Source organism: Drosophila biarmipes, chromosome 3L (assembly GCF_025231255.1).
Source record: "Drosophila biarmipes strain raj3 chromosome 3L, RU_DBia_V1.1, whole genome shotgun sequence".
Taxonomy (NCBI): domain Eukaryota; kingdom Metazoa; phylum Arthropoda; class Insecta; order Diptera; family Drosophilidae; genus Drosophila; species Drosophila biarmipes.
The window spans coordinates 24,705,228-24,727,583 of NC_066613.1; the positions used below are offsets into that span (position 1 = coordinate 24,705,228).

At 44.6% G+C, this 22,356-nt stretch overlaps 5 protein-coding genes across 9 annotated transcripts in view; 4 read left to right on the top strand and 1 right to left on the bottom strand.

The window, feature by feature from the left end:
- Positions 1 to 32: 32 nt before the first annotated feature.
- On the top strand, positions 33 to 1,242 carry LOC108034846 (snurportin-1). The gene has a single exon (XM_017109978.3). It carries the CDS (start codon positions 182 to 184, stop codon positions 1,238 to 1,240), a length of 1,059 nt encoding a protein of 352 aa, XP_016965467.1. The 5' UTR covers positions 33 to 181; the 3' UTR covers positions 1,241 to 1,242.
- A 152-nt stretch (positions 1,243 to 1,394) lies between these two features.
- On the top strand, positions 1,395 to 3,345 carry LOC108034845 (uncharacterized). Its single transcript, XM_017109976.3, has 3 exons — positions 1,395 to 1,704; positions 1,762 to 1,950; positions 2,009 to 3,345. The coding sequence occupies exons 1-3, from the start codon at positions 1,405 to 1,407 to the stop codon at positions 3,218 to 3,220; spliced, it is 1,701 nt and encodes a 566-aa protein (XP_016965465.1). The 5' UTR covers positions 1,395 to 1,404; the 3' UTR covers positions 3,221 to 3,345.
- Positions 3,346 to 3,436: 91 nt separating this feature from the next.
- Positions 3,437 to 22,356, bottom strand: part of LOC108034847 (regulating synaptic membrane exocytosis protein 2) — a 66,907-nt gene continuing 47,987 nt past the window's right edge. For 2 of the 4 annotated variants that reach the window (XM_017109980.3, XM_017109979.3), the window contains 5 exons: positions 16,090 to 16,271; positions 15,188 to 15,924; positions 6,934 to 7,697; positions 6,469 to 6,630; positions 3,437 to 5,720 (listed from right to left, as the gene is read on the bottom strand). In XM_017109980.3, the coding sequence (XP_016965469.1) occupies positions 5,529 to 5,720; positions 6,469 to 6,630; positions 6,934 to 7,697; positions 15,188 to 15,924; positions 16,090 to 16,271 (2,037 nt within the window). In that variant the 3' untranslated portion in view covers positions 3,437 to 5,528. Of the gene's footprint in view, positions 5,721 to 6,468; positions 6,631 to 6,933; positions 7,698 to 13,096; positions 14,583 to 15,187; positions 15,925 to 16,089; positions 16,272 to 19,973; positions 22,349 to 22,356 lie in introns of those variants that run through there. The other 2 variants (XM_044095160.2, XM_017109981.3) reach the window with 2 other exon arrangements.
- Positions 8,342 to 10,699, top strand: LOC108034848 (synaptic vesicle glycoprotein 2B). Its single transcript, XM_017109982.3, has 6 exons — positions 8,342 to 8,505; positions 8,563 to 8,887; positions 8,943 to 9,449; positions 9,705 to 10,255; positions 10,318 to 10,420; positions 10,469 to 10,699. Exons 1-5 carry the CDS (start codon positions 8,466 to 8,468, stop codon positions 10,365 to 10,367), a joined length of 1,473 nt encoding a protein of 490 aa, XP_016965471.1. The 5' UTR covers positions 8,342 to 8,465; the 3' UTR covers positions 10,368 to 10,420; positions 10,469 to 10,699.
- On the top strand, positions 10,715 to 12,765 carry LOC108034849 (synaptic vesicle 2-related protein). Of its 2 annotated transcripts, XM_017109984.3 has the most exons (9): positions 10,722 to 10,873; positions 10,936 to 11,260; positions 11,326 to 11,447; positions 11,501 to 11,759; positions 11,815 to 11,916; positions 11,972 to 12,086; positions 12,141 to 12,415; positions 12,468 to 12,595; positions 12,652 to 12,765. In XM_017109984.3, the coding sequence occupies exons 1-9, from the start codon at positions 10,840 to 10,842 to the stop codon at positions 12,714 to 12,716; spliced, it is 1,425 nt and encodes a 474-aa protein (XP_016965473.1). In that variant the 5' UTR covers positions 10,722 to 10,839; the 3' UTR covers positions 12,717 to 12,765. The 2 variants fall into 2 exon arrangements, with proteins under 2 accessions (XP_016965476.1, XP_016965473.1); XM_017109987.3 differs by lacking the exons at positions 12,468 to 12,595; positions 12,652 to 12,765 and having other exon boundaries at positions 10,715 to 10,873; positions 11,972 to 12,084; positions 12,141 to 12,298.

Consider the following 22,356-nt stretch of genomic DNA (forward strand, 5'->3'; position numbering starts at 1 on the left):
TATTTTCCAAAATCCATCTTGTCATCAGCATGTACTCTTCATTGAATATCTCAAAATAAAATGATTTTTATATTTCACTATTCCCATATTAGTGGATAGTATATTTTAGTGTTTGTCGGAGCGGTCACACTGCCCTATAATAGTCTTGTTTTTGTTTTGCTTTTATAAATTCGCAATTAAAATGAACTCGAGCTTCCAGGACTTGTACAAGAAGGGTCTGGATATGGGCGAGCAGCAGAAGCAGCGCCAGAAGGATCTCCTGAAGCAGCAGAAGTTGCGCCGCCAGCAGGAACAGGATGACTCCCGCCCACTGCAGAAGCCCGGCGAAAAACCGCCAAAGAAGAAGAAGAACTGGAAACGTGCTGGCCACCAGAAAGGAATCCCCTACAGGCCACAACTTTCCGAGTGGCTGCGTCATAAGCCCGAGGATCTCGGCGATTGGCTGCTGGTGCCTTGCCCAGTGGGAAAACGATGCCTCGTGGTGGCCAGCAAGGGGATCACAAAAGCCTACTCCAAAGGCGGCTGGATGTTCATGGATCTGCGAACCTCTCTGCCCGGCGATTGGCAGCTCCAAAAGGGCCAGACCATTCTTGACTGCGTTTACGTGGAGGATATGGACACCTTCTACGTCCTGGATGCCATTTCATTTGGCCAGCAGGATTTGCAGAACTGCGAGGCATCCTTTCGCTTCTATTGGCTGCGCGCCCGCTTCGAGGAGAATGATTTTTCCAAACTGAGCGAACACAACGAGAAGCCCTTCGTCCTCCTGGATCACTACGACTTCGAGGACACCTCTTCCGTGGAGCAGGTCCTGCACAAGTATCCTGTTTTCCCGGAGAACAAGCCACCCCTAGATGGTTTCCTGTTTTACCACAAAGAAGCCAGCTATGTGTGCCAAGTAACCCCCCTAGTGTGCTGGCTATTTCCCTTTATGATGATGGATGTTCTTGGCTTGCCTGTAAGCACTAGTTATGTGGCTCCCGAGGGTTACCAACCCAGTCAGGCTCTACAATACATGGATGAGTTTGACCGCAAACTGGCAGAGCATAGGATCCTACTTAAGGAGCAGAAAAAGGCAGTTAAAGTAAAGGAGCAGCCTGAAGCAACCATGGAGGCAGAGGAGGAAGCCGACAGCGATGAGTACGCCAGCCTGAAGGGAGTTCTCGATCAGCAGAGGCGTCTGGAGCTCGGTGAATTCGACATGGACTGTGCGGAGCCACCAGCAGCTGATGTCTGCTAGGCACAATCAGCGGCGGTGTGGGGGTGACTTTCCTGCGCAGGCGCAGTGAAAACGCGGCCCTGGACAAACAGGCTCAGCTCGCGCCCAGGAAAACCAGCCCAGATTGCGGCAGACCAGCAGCAACAAAACTAGTTAAAATTGTTAAAAACTATGTCTAACCAATAATGGTCATTCAGCGAAGTTGGAAAATCCCCACCGACGTGGGGGGTTCCCTAAACAGCAACACCACATCAGCGAACGAAGTGCAGCAGCGTTCTTCCCCGGGCATGCAGCTGCAGGCAGCCAACTCCTCCTCAGACGACTCCGACTGTTCCAATCAAACCACTCATTCGATGGACACACGGGTGGCCAGTCCGGTGGAGGGGGTAAGAAAGCAGCCGGAGAAGGATGCGGCAGCAGAAAGCAACACAATCACCTTGTCCCTGCTGGGCGAGTCCACATCCTCGGATGCGGAGTCCTCGCAAGTAACCATGAGTTTATTAATCCTTGTAACACAGAAGTTAATTAAAATTACCCCTCAGAAATATGTAACCACGCCGGACATGGCCGAGAACATGTTGCAACGTATTCGCCAAAGACTTGGTGGATCACACAACACGGAAAGTGGCGGCAGTGCAGAGTCCGCCATGAGAGCTTTGGAACTTCTTAGGATTAGTGTACAGCAAGCCTTTGATGCGGAGGTCAACGAGATTATCAAACGATACATGCAAGTAGGTTAATGTCTACTTATAAATGAAACTGCTTTCTAATTCATTTTATCTAAATTAGAACTATTTTAAACCCGCTTTTGGCAACATCAAGGAGAACCTTGGTCAGCATACGGTCAATGAGGAAACGTTGCAGAAAATGTCATCGTGCGCACTGTTGGAGAATGCCAAGGCTCAGTACACGAATTTCGTGCGCCAGCATCGGTTGGTTGCTGGCGCCACGGAGCAGCAGCGTCTGGCTCTCAAACGGACAGCAAAGCAAGAGATTAATCCAGTTAACAAAGTGTTTGCATCAAACACGGACTATGTGGCCTCCAAACCGATGCCCTGCACGGCAACCACGGCCAACCAGTTGCCCACCCAGAACCAACAACCTGCTCCTCAGCCTCTCCTGCTCCAACAACCAGAGTTGCAAACGGTTCAGCCCTTGCAGGCACAGCCGGAACAAACACAATCGCAAACGCAAAACCAACAGCAACAGCAGCATCGCTCTACGGTTACTCCATTGGTGGGTGGCACCCTGCCCACTCCAGTGCGCCGACAGATATTCTGGAACACCGCTCAGATCTCTACCACCACCAAGTTCGTGCTGGATGTACAGGCCAACCTAGCTTTTGGTTTTGGCACTGACGGCAAGGAGCGTTTGGCTAGCAAGCATCCCGAATTAATACGCTATCTGCCGGATGGCGAGGACAGAGAGTGGCTGGCCTCTCGGGGAATTATTCCTGCAGAGAACCGCAGCTCGCGCTTCTTGTTTCTTATCTACGATGAAGTATGCCGTCTGCAGCAAACTCACGACCTGTATCGGCATAAAACCAACATTGATCTCAGCATGATGCTCACATTTAGTGTGACCGATGCCATGATACACAAGATGCGCCTGTTTTTTGTGGATCTTAATATAAAGAGCCGCGGACTCATAACAAATTCGTATATTATGCCCAGTCAACAGCAATCGGGAAGCGCAAACAATAGTCATCTGAGAAACGCTCTGCTGCAGGGCGCCTCAGCGCAGCAGCAACAACCGGTAGCCACGCCGGCGGCTGAGGAGACTGTGTTAAAGGAACTCCCGGCTGCATCGCCCACTCCTTGCCTGCAGGGACAGGTGGTGGGCAGCACGACAACGCCGCTGAAGACCAAACTGGCTACCAGTTCCACCCTCAGCTCCTCGCACGCCACACTTACGGCTCTGTTGAACAACGGAGGAGTTGTTGTGGGAGCAGCACCTGCAGGCAACTCCGCTCCCAGTACCATCGGAAAATTTAGAAATTAAGTCAAGTGAATTATAAATGTTCGTAAGTTTTAGGTTGCCTGTTAGTTTCAAATCATTTCAAATCAAAATTGTATTTTAAGTTGCTGGTTAAATTAAAAGCAATATTTCCATCCTGTACATTTGAATTAACCAATGCAGTTTACATATTGTAAGGAGTATCAGTAGTTTCTTATACCCACCTTCAAAAAGTAGAGAACTCCAAGAATAATAGACAACTTCAAATAAATATTTGATGTTTATTGAAACTCAATTTGATATACATATAATGCGGGTCTCTTTTGGTTTTTCTACAGTTATGTTAAATATAATAATATATAATATGTACGTTCATATTCATATCGTTCACATCTGTGTATATTGTTTTACATAGTGTACGCAGGTAAGGGCTAAGTTTTCCTTTTAACAAGTAGTAGATTTGTATTCTTATAAGCCTTGCTACAGCCCACTCGGCACTTTTGAAGCGCAATCCTCCCCAGATTCCAGCCCAACGCTACACGCTGATATGGTGTTATTTTTACAGTTTTCCAAGTCCTCGATACCGACTTCCAACTCCCGGCTAAGTACAATAAGTAATAGTAGTCGTAGCATTAGAGTTATTTAGTAGAAAAGACCAAAAAGTACCTAAGAGTAGTTGATGGCAGCTCCATTTGCCGGAGAAATAGCTCCATCAACGCGTAGAACATTAGTAAGTAGTTTTAATTTTGAGATAGCACAACCATTTCAGTTTTCGTTACCCAACTAGGTATATAAAACAACAGCCAGATTGTGAAGAGTAAATAGCCAACCGAAATAAAACGGGAATATATATATTTTACCCTGACTACCTCGACAGCTACCAAGTACTTACAAGATACAACAATGGATTATCTGGTACTAAGTATTTTCTCTTTGGGTTCTCAAAGCAACATCTAACAATAAGAAAGGCCCGCAGCTGCCCTTGAAACGGATACAGACGCAGATACGGATATATGTAGTTGCTGTCGCGGTTAAAGAGTCGTTAAGTTTGAGCCTAAGGACATTTTCAGAAACCGTGACTAGCGCTAATAGTGTTAGGACAGTAAAAGTTCCACAATGTCTCTGCCGCTTAAGTACTCTAGGTAATACGACTCAAGTGTAAGCGTTGTATAAATAAACCTATATGTGTGTTTGTAACTTTAGTTTGAAACTCCAAGTCGTTAGGCTGTACGCTGATTAGGTATAAGATCTATACACAAGTTCCGAAAATGTAAATTTTTCACTTTTTTCATTACACGAGATTGTCCTGTTTTTGAGTGGCTGAAAATCTTCCTCGTCAGTTTTGCAGAGCGGAAAAAGTGGGAGCAACAGGAGGAGGGGATGTCTTTAATCTGCTGTGTTGCAATCAATGTCCTACCATAAAATGACTACAGTAAATTCGTCTTAATCACGCTTTAATCGCACTCAACTCACGCACCCACACAAGCACACACCCATAAAGATTGTCGATTTAAACTAGATTTCCTTCGTTCGATTTTCGGAATTTCAGATTTTCAAATTTTGGGATGTTCAGATAGTTCGATTTTTAGAGGCTCAGCTTTGTAGACCTTTAGATGTACAGATTACGGGTTTGTGGAGCAGTTGAAACCTTGGCGGGGTTATCAGCTGTGCGGTTAGTTGGAGCTAGCCTATTTGGTTTTTATTTTCTGCGCAACATTTAATTAACACCTATTAGGATACAAGTATGCCTTTGTCAGCTACCAAGCTTTAAATCCCTCTCTGGGGGGCGAGTGCCCTCACCCACTTCGTTGCCTCGAAATTTCAACATTATTGTTTTGGTGCCCCTTTCGTTTCCGTTCCTCAATCCCACTCCCGATCAAATGCGAACAACATTAAACTTTCACAAACACAACAAGCAAAAATATATAAACGCGTGTATATAGTGTATACCATATGCTTCTGGTACTCCGATTCCTCAATTATTGTGCTGTGCGATATGGGGGTACCAGTCGTGGCCCCCACCTAAGTGCTGCCTTACCCGTGTACCTTACTTACAAAGCTCTCTCACCACGAATGTGTGTAGTATTTGGTGTAACATAACCCGAACGATCCCACCTGCCAGCCCGTGCTAAGCTCATTTAACTAATAACTAGTACATACAGGGGACGTAATGCTGCTATTGGGTGTATCTGCGTATCTCAGAGTAACAGTGTGTGTACATATATAGTATGGTGTCCACTTCTTAGGCGCTAACAAATTGAGCTTGCAGTGGCCAGGCGATCCCGATTTGCTCCGGTTCCAGGGGACTTCGAGTGCGGCACTGCCTGCGGACTGCGATTACCGGGTTGTTCGGTCAGGGAGAGTTGTCCGAGTCGGAGCCTCCGTAGCTGTGCATCGGGAAGAGCGGATACCAGCCGCTGATGGGCTGTCCGATGCTCACCTTGTCCAGGTTCACCTCCGTGCCGCCCAGGCCTTGGTTGTGCTCGAAGCCCACGCACCGCTGCCACACCATGATGACGATGTTGCGCCCAAAGACGTCCGAGCTCTGCATTTGCATGGAAATTCGTTATCGTATTCGTTTGGGTAATTACATGGCCTCCGATAAAAATATGGCACGTGCCCAACGGGGCGCACCCACCTCTGACAAGTTAACCCTCTGTGTACCCAAGGAATTAAAGGGAGGTTATTGTATTGATTGGCTAACCAAAATTAAAATATTTAATTTTTATATAATAGTTGATTTTTCAGAATCTCCAAAAATTGTACATCCAACAGATTATATAAGATATTTCTATTGGGCTAACACTTTCAATATATAGTATTTTTTATAAGAATATTCTGCATATTTAGTTGAATTAAAAAAAAGAAGTGTTTTTTCAATTCAAAAAATATTTTGAAATTAAAAAATTCTTATTCCTAGATGATTTATACTTTTTTGAAGATTTGCTCTTACATTATTATAATATATTTTTTAGCTCTGCACGCCCGATTTAAAAGCTCCTAAAAGCCATGAAGTATTCTTTTCAGCACAGATATATTAAAATGACCTCAGATCCCTAGGGTATACAGAGGGTTAAGGCCACCTGTCAGCCACCTGCTGGGCGCGGAAATTGGCCTCGTCGATGCGGTCCGGCCAGTAGCCATTAATCGCATTACAATGCAGGCAGCGGGTAATAACATCCTGACGTGGCCATGGTCAGCATCAGGACGGTGGCGGCTTCATCATCCCCACCGCCATCACATCATCATCATCGTCACCTGCCAGGCACTACAACAATGGGCCATTTGCTCACCTGGTACTTAATGGTCTGCCGGTAGATGGGCTCCGCCGCGTGGCGCACTACGCGCGTCTTCTTCTTGTGGCGCAGGCGGTCCCCGTCCTTGATGTAGCACTTCACGTACGTATCCGGCGGAGTCTCGCAGTCCTCGTTGACAATATTACGGGCGCAGATTAGCTGGAATCGAGTTATAGCGAAAGGGGCCATAAAATATGTGTCTTTAATGGACATCTCCCAGGGACCCATGAGCAGGAATTCCTTGCCCATAACAGTCGAAGTCCTATTTCGATACCTTGTAAGCTAGGCTATAAAAAATGCCTTCTTCAAAAGAAAATATATCTTTTCGGTTTTAAAGAGCATTCGTGAACTGAATTTTTAATTTTCTAACATTCTCTAAAATATATAAACTTATAGATTGACCGTCCCAACTTGGGATCCCAAGAATCTCTATATTTCATGTAAAAACTGTTGACCACTTACCTCCACCTCCACGTTGCCCTTGATCTTGACGAATCCCATCTTGAGCTCCCCGTACCGCGCGGTGGTCAGGCGGTATCCCTTGGGGTGGATCTGCGAGGGTCCCAGTTTCAGGCCGTAGCTGGACTCCCCTCCTGTGGTGGTGGACGTGTTGACATAGCTCCCGCTGAGGGTCTTGACCACGCTCTGTTTCCTTTGTGGACTGTCGGGTCCGGGGCTGTCCACTCCCAATCCCATGCCGCTCCTCTGGTAGACGCTGCCCTTGCGGGTGGGCGTGCCCAGGGGCGGGGTCTCGGTGACCTTGGCCACATACATGCTGCCCTTCCGCTGCAGCGTGGTCGTGGTGGTAGGCGCCTGGGCAGCCGGGACAGCCTGGGATTCGCCCAACTGGAACATGCTGCCCTTGCGCTGCTGCTGCTGCATCGGATTGGTGGCCAGCAGTTGGCCCTGTCGACTCGAGTCCACCTGGGTCACATTCGACACGGAGGCGGCCTGCTTGAGGCGGGAGAGCACCTGCTTGGGACTCTGGGGCGGCAGCTGGCTACCCGATCCCTTCCAGCGCGGCCTGTAGCGCCTGTCCTCGTCCTCGGAGGGCGGACTGGTGTCCGCATTGGCCACGCCCATGGGCAGCTGCTGCTGCAAGTACTGCTGCTGCTGCAACTGCAACTGCTGCAGCTGCTGCAACTGCTGCTGCTGCTGTTGCGACAAGTCCAGAACGGAACTCTTGCGACTGTTCGGTCCGCTCGGCAATCCAACGCGACTGGCACCTGTTCAGTTGAAAATCAGAAGTTAGGGCATTTTGTCGTGCGATCTTTAAACGCTTTTGAACTCAACTCAAAGTATCAAGATTTACTGGCAGTGATGGGAACACTACCAATTAGTCTAAAGCTACCTAAATAGAGGGTTCAGAAAAACTACAGATAAGGTCTAAGACCATAACTTTCACAGACCTCTATAAGGTATACCATGCAGTTAATTTGTATATTTAAGTTCGTATGAGGTAATGATTTTAAGATTTGCAATCTCTTTTTTCTAAACTAAAACATGTTAAAAATTTTGGGAAACTTTCAAATTTTAAAATTTAATTTTAAATAGATTATTTATTCTTAATTATTTTCAATATAAAAGGATACATATTTTAGGGTACAGTTTTAAAACAAACCCTAAACTCCTTGATATTATCATAGATTGTACAACGATTTCTTGTCAGAAATTTAAAGCAGTGCTATTAAAACGTTATTTTATACAAAGTGATTAAATTGCATAGTTTCTGTTAAATATTAATTTTTATTTGGACTGTTTTTAGTTATCCTAATTTCCTTCCGTGTTTCCCATCACTGGCTTCCGGGGGCGTAGAATGAAAGGGGTTACGGGTCTAGGACTAAGATAAGAAAAAAGGGAAAGCTACACTGAACAAAGCATGCAGCTAAACAACATCTAAATCAGTATAGATTTTGAAATTCAGTCGTCTTTTATTGCATATTTTATAATGTTTCTAGTTTATTTTGCAAGGTGAACTTATTGATCCGTTCAAGATGCCGTCAATGGATGTGGACACCGCCCTCCTAACCATGGGTAAAAACAAATAGGCATTGGCTACTGACACTCAAGCATTCCAACGATCTTCACCAGGTTACGGGTGCGGTCAGGTGATAATCTTCATCGTGAGCTTCTTTATCTACATGTACGCGGTGTCGGAGTCCATGAGTGCTGGCTATCTCGTGATCCTGACGTCCTGCGACTTCTCTACCTCACGAGGTGAGAAGACCCTGTTGGCCAATTCGCTTCTTGGTGGAATGGTGGCCTCCGGATTGTTCGTTGGCCTCCTGGCGGACCGGTATGGCAGGAAGTTTATGATCCGGGTAGGTTTAATCGGAGGACTAGGCTTTTCGATGATCTCCGCCTTCATGCCGGACCTCTATTCGCTGTCGGTGATGCGGATGATTGTGGGAATCTTGTAAGTGAAATCGGTGGTTCCTTGAAATCACTTTTCAGTCTAATATCGCATTCAGCCTCTCCGGAGTGGCCTCCCTGCAGGTGGGCTTCCTCACGGAGTTCCATGCGCCCAAGTGGCGACCCTTGGCCGTCAGCCTGTGCGCCCAATCGCAGAGCGCTGCTCTGATCTACTGCCCACTGATGGGCATGAGCATCCTGCCCCACAACTTCAGTGTGACCCTCAGCAGCAGCTACGACATGCGCGCCTGGCGATTCCTAATGTTCCTCATCGAGATCCCTGGCTGGATAGCTCTGTTGGGTATCAGTTTGGTGCCGGAGACCCCGCACTTTCTCATGTCCGTCAAGCGTGAGGAGAAGGCCATTGCGTCACTGCAGTGGATTTGCCGGATGAACAGGAAAAAGTGGGAGGACTTCGACATATCGATCACAGAAGTTCCCAGGGCCACGATCATTAGGGAGGGTTTCTGGAAGAACTTGTGGGACGAGAGTATACGGCTCTTCCAGCCGCCCTACGTCGGCAAATTTTTCCTCTGTCTCATGCTTATCTTTGGGATATTCTTTGTGTGAGTATCCGACTATTATAAACGATAGTTCTTTACTGAAATCCGGTATGATGATTGTATGTCATGTCCCATCTACACATAAGTAAATTTACCCTAAGTTAAGTTGATCCTAAATTACGAAACCTTAAGTTAACCCCTATGTTGTGGTAGCCGTGATTATAGAAATCCTAAGTAAAGATATCCCTAAGTTAGGGTAGAACAAGTTAAACGGATTTTAAAAGTCCCTATAAACAAATGATCCCAACTGCTTCGCAGATCCATTGGATTGGGCATCTGGTTTCCGGTTATCCGCAACATGGACAACTCGGGCCAGCACCGATTTTGCGAGCTCATCAATAACAACCCCACCTTGATGAAGCGTGAGCCAGAGGTGGTCAACGGCACGGAGACGGGGCCGCCGCCTTGCAACGACGTGATGAGCAACTTCATCGACCCCATCTACTATGGCCTGACCTATATGAGCTGCTACATTCTGTCCTCGCTGTTGTTGCAGTGCATGCCGAGAAAGTTCGTGATTGCCTTGCACATCCTGATTGCTTTCGTCCTGGGCTGCTCACTCAACGCCCTCAGGGAGCCGACCCTGGTGCTGATCTTCTTCACGCTCATGATGGTCCTGCCCGGTGTCCTCATCCCGTTGTCCACCTCGGTGCTGATAGACTGCATGCCCACCCACTTGCGAGGCAAGGCCATCTGCATGGTGCGATCCCTGGCGCGTTTTGGAGGTGTCTTGGGCAGCACCACGATTGGAATGCTCATAAGGGTCACCTGCGATGTAACCTTGAACGTTTTCAATCTCGTTTTGGCAAGTAAGTTGAATCTATGGTTTGGTCTGTGGTTTGGCACTTAGAAATCACCTCTCTACTTGCAGTTTGCGTTGTTTTGGCTATCTTTCAACCCAAAGGACTAAAGCCTTCGTAAAATTATTCGTCCGCCTTGCTATATAGAATATATCATTTTAGGGATTTTACGAGGTAAGGAACGAGTCTTTCGTTTTATCTGTTTTAAGCTGGCTCTTTCAGGCTACATGGCTGCCCGTAGACGTAGTCGCGTCTTTTCCTGGTTGTCAAATGGCATTCACCTCTGGAACATGGAAGCCTCTAATCAGGAGAGCAATAAATAGCGTCTTAGGTAGTGCAAGGCCCTATAAGTAATTTCATAAATGGACCCAAACTGATTGAAATTCCAAGAAGCTTTTTATTCTTGTGTATTCTAGATTTATATTTAAATAAATATCTTTACTTCGAAAAACATTGCCTTTTTAAAAGATATATTCTTAAACCTGCCTAGCAATCCGTTTTTAAGTTTCAATTCTAAATTCTTTTCAAAACTTGAAAATGAAGCAATTTTTGTAAATTTGTACATTATAAGATGGTTAAAACTAGTGCGCACGATGAGTGACATTGATGACGTGTTTGCCGTACTGGGTGAGTCCTCCAATATCCGGCGCATGATTTTAGATTTGATCCTTGGGATTTCTTAACCGCAGGTTTTGGCAAAATGCAGTTTATTGTTTTATTCTGCTGCCTTGTGCTGCAGATATGGATAACCAACGAGCAGCTGGGCATCGGGGTGGTGATTGCTGGGGCAACCTGTGAGCTGGAAATCCACGACCAGAGACTGGCCTGGCTGATGGCGGGAAACTTCTCCGCCCAGATGATCTCCTGTTTTTTATGGGGCCAGATGTCGGATGTTTACGGAAGACGCAGTGTGATATTGACCACGGCAATCGGCTCAAACATATTGTCCATTCTGTCGGCCTTTATGCCCGAATACTGGTCATTCTTAAGTCTGCGAATGCTGGCGGGTTTCTTGTAAGTAGTATGGATGATTCTTCCCAGACTAAATGTGCCAGCCTTGATCTTCTTGATCTTCCAAGTCTCTCGGCCTCCGTGGTCTGTTGTCTGACCTACTTGAGTGAATTCACCAAGATTTCCCTGCGGCCCAGAGTGCTGACCATTATGAGCTATGCCATTGGCATGAGCCTAATCTATGTGCCGTGTAAGCATCTTCGTAATAGCCTCTTCAGATGAACAGATTTCCACTTTCCTCAGCTCTGGCTGGAGCCGTGTTGCCTCTGCAGGGCAAGCCCAGTGGCTGGCGCATCCTGCTGCTGTGCAACCAAGTGCCTGGCCTCATTGGAATCATTACTCTGATCTTCCTGCCCGAGAGTCCCAAGTATTACCTGTCGGTGGGCAACCAGGAGAAGGCCATGAGGGTCATGGAGAGGGTCTGTCGGATGAACAAGGGCAAGAATGTCACCCTGGAGAGCTTGGGTGTGGTCTCGCTCACCCAACCTCGCCTGCGCCACATGTAAGTTTCGGTTTTGATCCAGTTTCGAATCTCAAAGCATTTCCCCTGCGATCAGGTCAAGGCCTTTCGACCCGTGCCACGATATCAAGACTCTTATGACCAAATATGTCAAATTCATGTGTATTTTTAGTTTCGTCTTCTTTGCCCTGTCTGGCCTGTGAGTTTGGTGTTAGGATTCAATAATATATCATAATTATTTCATTAATTTTTAGAGCCTTCTCTCTGCCCATTTGGATGCTGCGAATAAGAGTTCTCACGAGTCATCTCACCGAGCACCAGACGATTTGTGATCACCTGAAGGGTAGAACTACAAGTCCAAGTAGCGGTGTGAGTAGGTTTAATGTACGAATCAGGCTGTACCTAGTCTTGTAATTCCTCTAGTGCTACCTGAGTTATAGGGAAATGGAGGATCCCCTTATCCATGGCCTCGTCGTCCTGCTCCTCTTCATAGTAACCAGCCTTCTTTTGATTTGTCTCAATCGTCGAGTGGTCATCCTACTCTATGTGGCCATTGCGATCATGGGCTGTGTGATCTTGAACTTTATGAAGCATCCCACCCTGATACTCATAAGTTTTTTCGCCATCATAGATCCACCTATGTGCACCATCAGGCTGACAAGCTCCCTGCTCATAGATTTTCTACCCACTCATCTTAGGTAATATTACATCTATGTGATGTACAGCTCTGTAATTCTTGTTATATTCCAGGGGTAAGGCCTTTGCCATTACCACTATGATGGGTCGTTGTGGTGTTTTAATGACCAGCTTGTATGTTGGCTATACCTTATCGCACGCCTGCTATGTAACCTTCAATGTTTTTATTCTGGTGCTCCTGGGTAAGCAACGATATGTTAGCAAAGAATTACATGTTACCAGGAAAATATCCCAACAGTCTGTGGCATCCTCGTGTACTTGTTACCCGCAGAATACAGAAATGATAGTTTTACATCGGGATGAGTATTGTGTAAATTGGTAAATAAAAGTGTATGTGACTTTGATAATCCCGCAGCGCTCAAAACTTTTGATGTACTCCAACTGCGTGATTATATAAAACTTTTGGCTGATGGGTTCCCTGCCAAGGGTCTTGCCTATCGGCCCTGCCAATCAGTCAATCAATCATTCAATCAATGGGCGCACAGCACGATGTACAAATTCGATGCCCCCCGTGCGTTCAGTGCGGAAAAAGGATTATGGCAAAAGTTCAAATATTTTTGTGCACCAGCCAAATATAAAATAAACGTCAAATAAACTTGGCGACAGCTGCGTTTATATGGTCTCGAGTGGGTTTTTCTTTGTGTGCGGCGTGTTTTTGAGCCCAGCGGATATGAAAGTGCGTAAAAGGCAAAACGGAAACGGAAGGCAAGGCAATCGCTAAGCGGCTTAATAATAACTGTCGAGCAAGAAAATCGAATCGATTGGAAGGCAAAGCAAAACGAGAGGCCAGAGACGAGAAAACATATTGGCCAAGACAGGCGACTTTTTGCTGAGCAAGCACAATAATAGGGACATCCTGGCAGCAAGGTTCCCCAGCGAGAATGGAGCTGTCAATTCCCCTGTACAGCGTATACACAAATGGTATCGTATGCCGCACTCACATATCCCTGAGTGTGTGGAGGACTTTCGCCAGACACAGACGCTGCTTATTTTCATATTTAACGGCCTGTTTGTGGCTCTGGGAAATGCGAGTTTCGGCTTTGTTCTGTTAACGCGTTTTATTTTCCCTGCGTTCTGTCTCGTGAGTTTTCATATTTCGCATTTCCTTCGAAATTTTCCTTGGAAAAGTTAATTTCAAGGCTGAGCTATTTCGACGGGGCGTTGAAGGGTTCTTGAGGGCAGCGAACTGTTGCGAAGCCAACAGGTAATACAGAGGGAGGGAGCTTCCCCTTTTGAGCTTTGCATTTTAAACACAAATTTGCTGGCTTTTGTTCGCTCGTACATTTTGGCAACTTTCCTCCTCTTTTTTTTACTTTTCCTGGGCCGTGAAAATAGCATCAATAAGCTTAAATAAGCCCCAGCCCAGCTGCAGGGACGAGCGGAGGCGAAAAGGTTCCAGGTCCCAGGTCCCAGGACACTCCTCCACTGGATTATCGGGGAGTACGTGAGTCTGGATGAGTGTGTAATCAGATTTCGGCATTTTCGCTTTTTCGCAGCTCGCAAACATGCATGCGAGGCAGCCATATAGCACATATATAGACGGATACTACTAAGTAATTGTGTGTAAAAGTGGGCGTTAATTAAGTGGCTTGCATGCAGCTAGCTGGAATCAAGAACTCCAGGTATATGGCGCTAATTAAGGTAGAAAAAGAAGAAACCAAAATGCCAAACGCAACTCAATGTCAATCTCAACTCAAGTTCATTTTGCATTCTTACCAGTGGTGAGTGATGTTTTTTGTTGGTGGTGTTTTATAGTGTGGTACATACTGTACTTCTTTCTTTAATGCATTTAACTTTCTGCTTTAAATACTTGCTGCTAAGCTCAATTTGCAGGTATTCCTATTTTTGTCTTTTTTGTATAATTTACAAAGGTTTTAGGGTTTTTGGTTTTCAGTTTTGCAGATTTCTACCTTTTTGTGGTTGCTCTGTTGGTGGTGCAGTGTGTAAGGGGCCCTCGAGTGAGCCCTTTTCAATGGGAAAAGAATTACGAGTAACTGACAGGTGCTGAGGGCTTTAAATAAGTGGCTTTAGTTAGTGCTTTTTGCGTTTGTTTATTTGATTTTGGATTTAATTAAGTTTTGTGTGGCTTTGCTGGGCATTTCATTTAGTGTTTTGTCCAGTTTGTGTAGGGTGTGTCAAAGCTTTGATAATGCGACACCGATATTGTGGCTAATAGTGGGAAAGATATGGAAGAAGTTATTAGAGAGACAGTTGTAAATATATATGCGAGTGTAAGATGCAGTGTCAGATATAGTGGGTGTCCACATAGCATATAGCAGCAAGGCACAGTTGGGTTTTTTTTTGTGGGGGATTAGAGGAAATGCAGAGAGAGACACAGGAATATAGCAGATAGAAAAAGAGAAGGCTGCAAGAGATCTCTTGCAGTAAAAGTTTTAGATCTCGGTTTTGTGGTATTCGAAATCACACATATTTTAGGTTTCCATTCCCACTCAAAATCTGATGACATAAAGTAACTCCCATGAGCCTTAGGCTAACAGCATAATCAAACCTGATAAGCTTAAAGAACAAAAAGTAGTTGACAGCTAGCCAAAAACTTGTAAAGTCTCTCTTTAGTCGATTTTAGGAAGAACATGGCGCCCAAACAGGAAATGTTTTGGACACGAATGGACACGTTACAAATGTTTAAATATCAAAATCTTCAAGAATCAGTTCATTAATTTCGCTACACGTCCAGTGCTCTTGGGCTCTACTTTAAATCACCTTCGATTGCTTCTCCGAATGACCACTTTTGAATGTAATCCCCCTCTACTCACGTCTCGATCCCACGCGCTTGTGCTGCTCGGTTCCCAGGCTCATGGTGCGCCCCAGCTCGCCGCGGACAGCCTTCAAGGATTTCAAGATCTCATCCGGGTCGCGTCGAGCCACGGACGAACGACGCCGGCCCACCAAATAGGAGGTGGGCGGCGTGGCCATGGCATCCTCCTCCAGCCGATTCTTCTCGGCATCCTGGAAGCTCGATCGACGCGAGCCCGGCAATGAGCGCGAGAAGTCCTTGCCCAGCTGGTAGACCTCCACCTCCATGGTTTCCGATTGCGAGGAGCCGCGTCGCGAACCAGCTATCCAGGCGTGATCCGGATGCAGCAGCGAAGTTCCATCTCCGATGGAGTCTACGTCATCGGAGTTGGAGCGCTGCATGTTGTAGTCGCGACGCAGCAACCGGGTCACATCGCCACTGGGTGCTCCGGCTCCGGCTGCAATGGAGCCGCGGGGCGAGACACTCGGCGACTTGCTGATGCTAATGCCACGCAGCCCCTTGGTATCCTCCAGGCGGCACCAGATGGCCTGGTCGTCGAGGAAGGCCTGCTGCAGCTCGATGCTGCACTCGCCCAGGAAAATGGATTCGGTGTGGGGCACCAGGTCCCACAGCTGAATGTCTATGTAGCGATCCATCAAGGTGTCGGCCTTCACATGACCGAAGGTCAGTGTGGCGTTCCAAATGGGATTCTGTGTGGGTCGGCTGACCTCCGTTTGCTGCACGCTGCCATCACCGCTGCAGATGGGAAAATATTTCATCATTTTGTTAACACCATTATGAGTTATAGAGATACATTTAATATACAGAGTTCTCTAAAAATATGAAAGGCTAATATGGCGCCCAAACAGCTTCTTCAAAATAGTTATACAAACATGGCGCCCAAACAGGGACTTCACTCACCATTTCGGCAGAATGCGGACCTTGGCATACGCCTCGGGCAGGTTGCCGTGTCCGTAGGCCTCATCCCGCAGTGCCAGGTCATCGCCGGCCATCAGGGAGACGACCAGCTCGTTGCGCTCCGCGTGGTACCACACCTGGATCTGCACCCTCCCGGTGACCATCTTCTCGCGGGCAATTTGCTCCTGCGGCGGGTATCAAAAGAGTGGTTAGTTCACGGTTCCCGAATATCTCGGTCTGCGATTGCCTGCCGCTATTCAACTCTCAACAATCGCTAGGAGAAGATGGTATATTTCTAGATTTATCAGCCTAGTGCCTAAACAAAAGCATTTTGTTCGCCTTTTTGCCTATTTACAGTGGTTCGGCTGGCTTGTTTTCTGAAAATTTGCGTGTTTGTCTCGCTTTTTTGTTGTGTATCTGGATGTGTGTGTGTCTGAGTGTACATAACTGAACAACAAATTAAAGCAATCAAAACGTAAATAAAACTAATTAAACGAGTGAGAACGAAGGGCTGGTGGTGGCAGGGGGTGCTAGGCGGGTGGAGCATGCTAGTTAAATTGCAATGCATCATGCCCCTCGGGGCCAAAACACAAACACAAATACGCAATACGAAACTGAAAAGCAGGCACACATAAACATAATGCAAATTATGATGTTCGCACACTGGAACACTAAAAACACTGGAACAGCGAAACACCGATGTGCATGTGTTCACTATTTACAACAGGAAGAGCGCACATGCACAGATAAACAAAGGGGACCGCAAATGCAATCTGCTCGGGGGCCTCTGTCTAGTGTTTTGTATGCCCCAAAACGGAAGTCATTGCGGCGCAGTTGCGCATGAAGGTCCTGCGATTGTTGCTGAAACCAGTACTATGTTACTGTATGCATGTGTATGTGCACCAAGAAAAAAAGAACCAGCTAATCTTCATTCAACTGGGAATAAGGTTAGCTTGTTACCTTAGGTAATATTACTTCTTTTTGTTTGTTAGCGTTTTCAGGGACACCCCTTATCATATTGTATAATTTATAACCAAAATTTAGTATCTAGTGTTATATATAGGGATGTTGAATACAAAAATTCTTAGGGATCTTAAATCACGTAGAAAGGCATCTAAAAGTATGCTATTAAAAATATAACTTGTACTAATCCGTGATCTTTGTTTCATAAAGTTATTCCAGCATACTTTTAGGCACACATTGTAAAATAATGCCCACTTATGATTCAACCTCACAAGGTTGTATTTATTGAAACAAATTTTGATTTCTAGAGCAATGTTAAAAAATTCGAAGCCACTTTATGTTAAACTTTCTTACATGTTCGTTGTTCCGAAGTGATGCAAATCATAGTAATTTACCAAATCGGCTCTAGTGAATACCCCATTGACTTCCTTTTTTCCCCGTGTTCTAGTAGTTGGTATTATCGTGGCTTCATAACATATTCATGGCGTGTACATGCGCAGCAGCAACAACCACACGTCCGAATTGACTTTCTCCATGGCGGATCTGCAGCGGAAGCCGCCATATTGCAATAACGTGTTGCGAGCGGAAATGGAGCCCAGCACACATACACTCGCATCGCGAAACTGCGAACTGTTGCTTGGTAACTTTTTACGAGCGAAAAGGGAAAATATTACATTATGCCGCACACTTTTCATCTGTGGAAATCGAATTCGTGTTGGGACTGCCTTATATGTGAGCGTGGTGGGGGATGTTTATTTTTATCTACAGGTAAGCAGGCACATGTACTTGCTGGATTATTTGAGTTTTTTATCAGGCAGGCGCCGCGGCGATAAAAGCCTAAGCACTTGAAAACTTTGAGGCCCGTCGTCGATAATAATAATGACGAAGGCTGCCGCAAAGGGAACCCCGAATGCCAGGCCAGGAATTGTTGTTAAAAGTTTTCTAATTTTCGACATTTCGAGCATTTTATGCCTCCCAGCTGTCAATTAAAGGGCGACAGCACCTGTTGCTGACAAGTTGCCGCCAAGACAAAAGTCACCGGGTTCGGGTTCGGGATCGGAATCCTTCGGGATGGGAACGCCCCCCATTCGTAATGAAAAACTCGCACGCCCACTTGACACCTGCCCGGCGGTTTTTCGGGGCTCTTCAATGTGCTCCAAGTTTTTGGGCTTGCCGCAATTCCCCCTTTTTTCCCTGGAAGATAACTCAAAGTGACACAAAAGTTTGCGGCAAAAGTTGCGTATGAATAATAAACAGAGACATGCCAGTAAATGGAAAACACATAGACATAGACAGCTAGGTGGGCCACAAAAATAAAGGTATATATACAAAAATTAAACACTTATTACCAGTGCCATATGCTACAGATTCGACAGATATTTACAGAGGGGAGAAAAGACAAGGTTTTTTGCTTTCGAATCGAATTGATTATGCTTTAAGAGTCGTATGCATATTGTGGGTTAACTGATTACACTCAACGGATCAATCAATCAATCAATCGCGTGGAAAGCAGCACAGCTCAAGGGTCAATCACTCTGCCATCAATTTATGATAATGATGACAGTCGTATTACTCCCGCTTTTAATTTGGTACATATATATAGATTGCCTTTTGTTTTTCGGTTCGATTGTTCTTGTTGTTCGCCTCGCTTTTAGAGGTTTTCGGGTTTTTCTCGGTTACTGTTTTCATTTGGTTTCTTTCTGTTTATAGCCATAACTCGTGCCAGCTGGGGTTACATTGGTTGTACAGGAAATGAAAATTGAGTTTTGTATACAATCAGCACATGTTGTTATTTATATAGTTTATTCGTAAGTGATTTTAGTTGTTTAGTCGTTTAGGAGAAATGCTAATCGGTTTAAGATTCAAGAGCCACTAAATGCTAGACAAACTTAGGCGTAGGTTTTATGCAAATTAGGCAAAATGCAAACAAATCAAAGTGATGTACTCAAGGAATCTAAGAGGAAATCAACTCAAATGGAATTGCAAATCAGGCAAACGCAAGAAAAGAAACCAAAAATCCGAAACTGAAAAAGTTGTATGGTGTTTTCCCTTTTTATTGTTTACCCTGGCGACCCTGGACAAAAGTATACCTATACACGATAAAAACCTGGGTGGATCGTCTCAATCTAAACACGAACATCAGGTACATTAGCGCACAATAAGCTTTTGTTTCGACGGATAGCAAATGCAAACTGAAAGGATTCGTTACGGAAAGTGTGTGTATTAATATGTATGGTACAGGGCTTTGCATCGGAGGACGAAATACAAAATACAGCACTATACGGTTCATATGGTTCACAGATAGGAGTATATATATGCTTTCTTGCGGGAGAGCGGCATAATTAAAGAGTGGTGGCCGGTCGGGTATTATGCAAAGCCAAACTGAACAGACAGATCCAAACCAAACGAAACGAAGCGGTAGAATCGAGACGAAAGTAAAGGTAAACATTTGCTAAGCGAAAGCCAAACAAAAGCTCATAAATTGACAGAGAGGTGGAAATTGTGGAAATTGTGTACAGGGGACACAGCGAGGCGGCAGCAGGAAACCAGGAGAGTAAAACAGGGCGTATACGTAATAAATAAAATGGAACCAAGGCGAAAGTATACGCAAACGCAAGTTGTAACGCAGCATTACATGAAAGAAACAAAAACCATAAAAAAAAACAGAGAAAGCGCACTTTACAATACATATTGACTGAGGAAGGGCTTTACAAAGTATCTTATAGAACCTAGCTATGTTACACTGGTTGTTGTTGTTGGTCAGGGTTTTATTATAATAGTTTTTTGTTCTCTAAGGATACTGAATACTGGGTGCTAAAACTGTACAAAGGCTGAGGTCTGAGTAGATATATATATATTCGTTGGGTTGTTGGGTATGCTTAATGTACAGGGTACTTGTGATAGAGTTGCTTTTGTTCATTTACCATTTGAGTGATGGCTTCGGGGGTTGGTTGGTTGGTTGGTTGCTTGATTTTGGGTGGATCGACGGATGGTAGAGCGGAAATGCGGGTCTGCTGCGAAAGGATATATAAAGCAAGTCCAGGCAAGTTGCACGCGGTTCGTTTTTGTTTTGCAGTTAAATAGAGAGACTTTATTTTTCACATTTCTTTTTTGTTAGCCGTTATTCAGTTAGAATTAGGTTCTTAGCACATTTTGGTACGCTGGTATACGCATTAGTGACTATTAACTGGTTGTATATAGATATATATATATTCAAGTATCGTATAGCGTAGAGTTGTAAATGTATACATATGGATTTCAAACTAACATCTCAACCTCGAGCTGCGGTTAGTGCATGTAATCTAAAAAAATGTCATCAGTTTTTTCACAATTCCATCTCCCAGGGAGCTCCTTTCCGGGGACCTTCACACCTGCCCAAGTGACTTTTGTAAAGGTTTCTTTGTCGCATTATAAATTTAGTACATAATTCAGTTAAAGGTATTAGTTACAGTTACAATGTAAGGTTAGAGTTACAGTTACAAGATACGATTACAAGTAGGTAGTCTATACAGAGTGTCTCGTGATCGAAATCAATGTTAAGTTATCACCCATCTGACAGGAGTTACATAGCTACAAAGCCTCTGTTTGTAAGGTAAACGAGTGAATTCAGTTAGTGAATGGAAAATTATTCTACACTCATCTCTCTCCTCCGTTTAGCACTTCGTTATTGTGTTTTTAAGTACGAGTACGGTATGTTATATGTGCTCTTTATGTATGTTGGTGGGCTCCACAGTGCTCGCCTTCGCCTTCGCTTCCGTTTCCGCTTTCGCTTTCACTTTCTATTTCACTTTCACTTTCGGTTTCAATTTCAATTTGACATTTACAAACACAGCTCTAACACTGACATATATGTAGAGAGAGTACGGGGTCTACAAAGGCGCACAACTCTCGGACTCTAGTCGTGTACCATACATATAGAAGGTGTCTCGGGTACTTTGGCCTAAAAACACATCTAAACATTTCAACAACAAACTACTACGTTTTGTCTTTCTAGTTTTGGCTTGTCCAATTCGGTTGGTTTTTCGATTTTGCTTACGGTTACATATAATATATATATATCATAAAGTCAATAACATTTAAAACACACACAAATATTGTTAAACTCTGTTCGCTACAAATTTGCACTAGTAACATTTATAAAGATTTCGGTTTATCTATAAACTATATTATAACTGGCCCAAGCTGAGCCTTTACATTAGTTTCAGTGATTTTCCGTAGGTCTTGTTCCTTTGTTATTATTGTATCGATTCGTAGAGCCTATAGATGGGTTCTACACAAGCGGTATTTCTTTTTTGTTTTGGTTTTTTGTTTTGGAATAGTAGTTCAAAATTCGTTCTCTCGAGTGGGTCTCCGGCGGAGAGCTGAGATATCATAGACACGAATGTTACGTTAAAACTTGTATATCTTAAAACCCTATTGTTGGTGCTTTGTTCTTACTGTGATCCCGGGGCAATTGGATTGCCCGCGAAGAAGAAGGTTCAACCAAGGAAAAACAGACTTGGAAACGAAAAAAACATCGCGATACGGACTGTATCGGTATCGCCTTCTTTGAGCATCCTCCACTCCTATCAATACATCGCTTAGAGGCTATTCAACCGCCTATATACGTTAGCTGGGCATGTTAGTAATATACTTTTGTAGTTTCTCGAAATCACTAAGTTCTACCAACACCGAAAAATAAACATATGTAAGTACATCTGGTGGTTATATGACAAAGAATAGCAATGAACACATTTAGCCATTTCGCATGGTTAGTAATCATAATTTGTAGTGGAATATCAAATACCAATATGAAAGTATAACTTCAAATCCAAATCGAAAACAAATCAAGAGGGTACACATAGAAATCAGGAAATATATATAACTCGGTTAGCTACGGTAAATATCAGGTATGAATGTGTTACCAAAACGAAAAGGTCAAAGGAAATCGTTGAATCAGTGACTAGAAAAGGTGAGGTTTATACGAGTATTCATATATAGATATATAAATTTATATATAGCACGGAAGCTGCAATCAAGTACGAAGAGTTCAATTCATTTCGTGAGCACTTTGTGAAAGCTGAAATCGTGTGGAAAACTGCTGCCAATGCTTAAGCTGCATTTAATAGCTACTTTATATCGTATGCATATGGTTTTCAGTTTTAGTTTCTAGTTTTTAGTTGGGTTTTAGTTTGGCTTGCTGCATATAGCTCGGTGTGTTCTCATTTAGGCGGTAGTATCGTTAAATCTTTAAATCAATATAGTATGTTCACTTCCTCGACTGCTGCCGCAGCTTAGGTTCTCTTACTCAAATGAATAAAACGAAAT